We start from the raw sequence: 6000 nt of genomic DNA, 5'->3' as shown, positions 1-6000 counted from the left end.
AACTGTGAAAACAACCACAGCCAGTTTGACCAAACGGCTGCCTCTAAGACACATGATATCACTGGCATTCATTTTAAAATTTTAAAGAATAATTGAATTTAAATTCAAAAAGATTTCCTTATTCTGTCCCCTCTCTCCCTGTAATATTAGCAGGAGATAGAAGGGGGTGACTGCAGTCACTACAGCGTTAGATTTTTAGCACTATGGAAACAATTGAATAGAAAAGGATCTTGAACAACATTACAGTTAAAGTACAAATGCTGAGAACTTGCAATTTCCTCCCTGACCAGCACAGATTTGATAGCAGCTTCTGTGCACAGGCAATAAAAGAAAGCTGAATAAGTGGATAAGATTAAAAAAAAATAAATTATAGCCCCCTCTCATCAAATATCAATTTCCCAAAAAGTTTAAAAAAAGCTTACTTATCAATTTCATGCTATTCCAAAAGAGTATTTTCAAACTTTCAGTAGCTTGAATTTACTTTTTCTACCTTATGAGAGAAGTTTGAGAGGAAATAAATCTTTCAAGGAAGAACTGATAAAATAGGCAAGTCATAATAACTGAGTGATATTATACAAAAATGTAAACAAGTTAACCGAAAGGTGTTAACGTGGACAGTACATACAGGGCAGGAGGGGGAAGTCTTTTTCTTATCTAGATAACGACCTTTACCCACACGATCACACGTCGGAGCTAACTTTATTTAATCCCCTTGTGAACATCCTCAAGACAACCTCCCTTCACCAGCCTGCAGGGCCAAGCAATCGCCTCCTCCCACACCCTCACCTCCAGGTTTGAGTATTTGTGTTAACTGCCGCGTGTTCGACTTGCACCGCCTTCCTTACCAACAGCAAGCAGCTCTGTGCCACTTTCCGTCTATAGCGCTACACCCATAGCGGTACATCTGTGAAAAAGAAAATCAAGAGCTAAATAAAACAGCGTAAGAAGTAACTCGCCTGTCACTAGCAATTAGACGCAAAGTAAGAGAGCCGGGAAATCCAGAGTTGTTGTTCGATGGACCAGCTCGACAGTTAAAAATCAGCATTCCCAAAGCAGCCCACTCGCAAGCAAGAACATCAGAGAAAGCTACTTTTGATGGACTACAAATACTAGAAGCAGAAAAGACCGTTTACCACCAAAAAAGTTTTAATAGCAGCACTTTGAAGAGAAAATATTCCATATTTATTTTGTGAATGTTGATGGTCTGTGTGTATTGCTCCCTCTAGTGTAAAAAATACAAAATCACAATCAACAAACATTCAAGAAAATCACCGAGTTTGGTAATAAATACAGTTGGTTTTTGTTAAAAAAGTCATTCTCTAACCACATTTTTTCCCTAAATATTTATAACATGATCTCTCACATTTTAATACAAGGGAAGACAAATTTTAACTCAGTTTCAGCTTCTGACCCTCACACTTTATTAGCAGAAAACGATTCTACCAGGACGGAGTAGTGAATATGCAAATCTACACCCTGTATTTACTGCTGTAACACTGCCCAAGAAATCAGTAAGATACAATGTGATGTTCCCTTTTTTTTCCCTCTCCACTAGCATACTGATTTCCACTCTATGATTATGTTACAGTTACTAATGGCATCATAGAAGACCTTGGTTGAGAATGTAGTGAAGCACGCTGTGATGTGCACATAGTAATCTGATTACTGTACCTGGTCAGGCCCTAAGAGTTTGGAAATAAAGTCATTTTAGAGCTCAGACTTCCTTTCCTAAATAGGTATAAAATCCCTTAAAAACACACAAGTCACACTGAAGACTGACAAGTCTGAGAAACCATTTACCCCAATCTGAAGAGCCACTGGATGAGACTTGACGTGGGCACAACCGGAGCCGCGGCTGCAACCTGCTCTCAGACAGCATCTGGGAGAATTCCTGGGACAGCCTCCACCACATAGACAAAAGAGAAACAACGCCACCTTTCACGAAAAGAATACGCAGTGTGGTTCGTTAGGATGCCTAACGCACTTCATCAGTGAAGTTTTCTAGCTCAAAATTCTCTTAAGTGCATACAGACACCTGTATGACCAAAGCAACAAATTTATCTTCTCCAAGAAACGACGGAGCTGTCTCTGAAGATAAAAGTCAGAAAACGAAACTTGGCAGTGTGAGCAAAATGCAAACTAAAGCTTTCTCTGAAGATGTGGTTAAACAATTTGTTACAGAATAATGAAATTAATGCTCTGCTTTCGCTTTCAGAAAAGGAGCTCTTTTTTCCCCCTCCTATGTTGCTACCATCAGAAGCAGTTGAGAACTTGGGAAGTCTTCTAATGAATCACTTTGCAACTGTGTGTTGCAGGTTTCTTTTTTTTATATACTGGAAGTTCATACTTGACAGTTATCAAAATTCTTAGCACAGAATGGCAGGGGTTGGAAGGGACCTCCGGAGGTTATCTGGTCCAACCCTGTTGCTACAGCAGGTTCACCTACAGCAGATTGCACAGGATGGCGCACAGGCGGGTTCTGAGTATCTCCAGTGAAAGAGACTTCACAACCATATACAGGTACCAAATTGTCATCTTCCTACTCCTATTGTAACTGCAGTTTCAGCTTTACAAGCTCTGACAGATCCAAAATCATTTCCTCTGCGTGCCAGAACGAGGCTGTTAATCATTATCAGTTTCACACACACCAGATCTGTGTATCAGGTGGAACAAGTCTGAAATACAATCTGATGCAGGTGATTTTTTTGAAGACTCCTAAGCAGTCCTAACAGATCACAACTGGGTGGTTCTACTGTCTCAATACTGCGCAAATTAAGCTCCATTCCCTTCGAAAGATAAGCATGGTTATATGGCAGCTCCTTCAAGTCATTACACAGAAGTTCTACTTAAGACAAACAACCAAATTTTCCTTTTATTTTTCTACCTGATGTGGCTGCTGTTTCCGTCACGGCAGCGCACCTCAACGCCGGTCCTTACAGGATACCTGCCAACACTGCTCCCGCTAAAGCTGCGTTTGCTGTCAAGACTCGAGAAAACCACTTGCTTGATCATTTGTGAAATTTATCCAACTAATCTTTGTAATTATTAGAGTCCATTATAGGCAACTGGTCTCAGCTCGAGTAGCTTAACTAGAATACCTACCCTGCGGAGGGCTCAGTAAGGAGGACACTGCGTGCCACAGCAAGAAAACCATCTGGTTCTTGAACTAGCGCCTCTGTAACAGCTCAGCCATGGAGTAAGAAAATGGGCACTACAGCAAAATCTCAGGGGCTAAATTGAGGACAAAATTAACAGTTGAGAAAGAAATTTTATTTCAAGCTTCTAAGGGGGTATTACAAACAATAGAGAATAAAAACATTAAAAACTATTTAAAAAGTAATTGTCCCTTTAAAATAAAGATTCAAGCAGGTTTAACAATGAAGTATGCTATTCAATGAAGTTTTAAAAAAAGATCTAAAAAGTATTGGTTTTGCTGTATTTGCTAATCCTTTATAAAAAAGCTGGGCATAAATACTTCGTGCATTCATATGCATTATTTGGTGTTTCTTACTATATAACTTGGTACAGTATTTAAGATATCACTGCAAAAGAGTTCAAACACAGTGCATTTATAAATAATGGAGTCATTATAAATCACATTGCAAACATACCTTGCCATTTTCATTGTTACAAATTCGGTATCTCAGTGAAGGTAGGAATAAAGTAGCTACAACAATCAATATCTTGACTTTATTTTTTTTCTTTTTAATATAAAAATGCAGTTCTGGAAACCCACCCTCCTTCTTCCCCCTGCCCAAACATAATGCTTTACTTCTTAAAAATAAAAATAAAGTACTAATTCTATATACATCACATGTACCATACAAAAATGTATCCAAAGTTTCTATTGCTACCAAAGTGTTCTAAATTAAAAGTTACATAAATCCCCTCATCGGAAACAGAAGATTACAAGTTACAAAAAAATCAAATTACACACAAACCATCAAGTTATTTTATACAATTTCCAATACATTTTTCTCCCAAAGCAAGTTGTCTTCTCATGTGCCTGTATAAAAATGCATATCAATATATTTGTCAATTTTATTTTTCATTATAAAGCAAATTAATACATTTTCTACAATAAATAAAACACAGGGAGGCACACATATCAACAAGATTAAAATCAATGGGAGATAAATGGGATATGGTTTTGAAAGAAATAATGTGCTTGCAGGCTTTAAGCCAGATTTGTTTAAAACAAAAACAATCTTAAGTTATTTTGGGCAACAATGGAGTGTTTTTGGTGATTTGCAAGTGATGTACATAGTATAATTTTTTTCTTGATGTCTTTCTCACAAAGTACCCTCCAAAATAATGCAACTTCCTTTCTTAAAATACATATTTGTCATTGTAAATTTACATCAATCTTAAATATGCGGTACTTTGTGCAAAGAGCAACGATTTACACAAACATTCAGAAGTCTTTTTCAGAAGCTACAGACCAAGGAAGAAATGATACAAGCAGCACCATACTGTATATGATTTAGGCAAACATATATTTGATGCCATTTTGATATTAGGCTTTAAGATCCACTAAACACCGTAAGCTGGAAGATGGTGCTTAGGTAACTTAACCTCAGAAAGAAAGAAAGAAAAAAAAATATTAAGAAGCATGGGAACAAAAACCAACTCCCTCCCCAGCAAAATTATAAAAGGAATTAAAGAGCTACTTCTAAAATCAGAATAAGTTAAGTGTTGAATATACATTTATGTACAATTATGAACACTATGAACAAGACATTTTAACAGGTTTAGTGGAAAATCCTCCAAACTACAACACGATAAAATCATTAATCAATACGGCAATGGTGATTTAGAAGAATTGCTCAACTATTTCAAGTTTGCAGAACTCAGCCACTGAATCAACAATTAAGGGGTTGTATCTTCAATACATTCTTTTAGACAAAGAGGTTCATTAGTAGAGTTCAAGTCTGTGTGTGGTACTTTTCATGCCTTGGTAAAATCTCTGTTAGTCAATATCACTGAAGTCACTGACTGGTTCTCCATGGACTCTACTCAGGTGATTCATAGCACGATCAAAAGCAATTCTTACTGCTTTCCGTATGCTTGAGTTACGGCCTTCCATCATTTTTAACTTGTCTATGGTCTCATCTATCCCAAGGGGAACCATTTTGGATTTGGGAAGCCACTGCCTGTAAAAGGGTAAAATAGGTACGTTAAATGCAGAATAAAATCAAGAAGCTTGTCCAGAAATGTCAGGGTTGATATATTGTGTTTGTCATACAGCAGATCAGATTTACCATCTTAAACTGATAAAATGCCCTTTAACATGGTACTTACTTGCCTTAAATATTTTAAGAACGTGAAATATAAGAAAGCCTCTTCCACAAAACAAAGAATACATTCTAATACTTATTTAATGATTGATATTAAGTATCGACTGAAAAAAAATTAGCATGAAATACTCATGCAATTTAGTTTAAGAACAGGCAGCAGCAACTATCAATGAATGTGACTCGATTCACTTGACACAGTATTGTTTTTCTTCATTCTGTCATTTCCATTATTACAAGGAATTTACAGATGATCAATTTTTGCCTTACGTTTAACATCTCAATTTGGTCTTTATCGGACAGTGAAGTCTGATGCAAAACATCTTCTTCAAAGATGGTTTTTTTTAACACAATAAAGTTGCCTCTTGAAACTTTATTTTTTTATTAAAGCACTCTGAACTACAACCCCATTGTACTGAGCACAGGCACTGAAACCAAAGAAGCATAAAGAGCCAGTACAAGGATACAGACAGAACAGTAAAGAACAGTGACCAGCACAGTAAGCAGCAGTCTAACCATTATCAGTTTTAATATAGATCTGAGGGAAGTCTTAAGAAGGTATTTTTAACAGAAAGCGTGCCAAGTCCTCCAGATACAAGCAGCGAAGGAGAAGAAACAAATACGCCTATTTGGAAAGGTAATCCATAGGTGACAGAAGCTGGTATCACAGACTGAGGATGACGTACACCCTGCAAGTCAACGAAAA

General features: G+C 37.0%; 1 protein-coding gene across 14 annotated transcripts in view; it reads right to left on the bottom strand.

Annotated features, from left to right (window-relative positions):
• Positions 1-560: 560 nt before the first annotated feature.
• BRD1 (bromodomain containing 1) overlaps positions 561-6000 on the bottom strand; it is a 78227-nt gene continuing 72787 nt past the window's right edge. For 9 of the 14 annotated variants that reach the window (XM_054206780.1, XM_054206808.1, XM_054206818.1 and 6 more), the window contains one exon: positions 1066-5153. In XM_054206780.1, coding sequence (XP_054062755.1) covers positions 4970-5153 — 184 coding nt within the window. In that variant the 3' untranslated portion in view covers positions 1066-4969. Of the gene's footprint in view, positions 905-1062; positions 5154-6000 lie in introns of those variants that run through there. The other 5 variants (XR_008467124.1, XR_008467126.1, XM_054206845.1 and 2 more) reach the window with 5 other exon arrangements.

Source organism: Rissa tridactyla, chromosome 1, assembly GCF_028500815.1.
Source record: "Rissa tridactyla isolate bRisTri1 chromosome 1, bRisTri1.patW.cur.20221130, whole genome shotgun sequence".
Classification (NCBI taxonomy): Eukaryota; Metazoa; Chordata; class Aves; order Charadriiformes; family Laridae; genus Rissa; species Rissa tridactyla.
The sequence above is the reverse complement of the archived record's forward strand: the minus strand, read 5'-3'. Positions and strand labels throughout refer to the sequence as shown.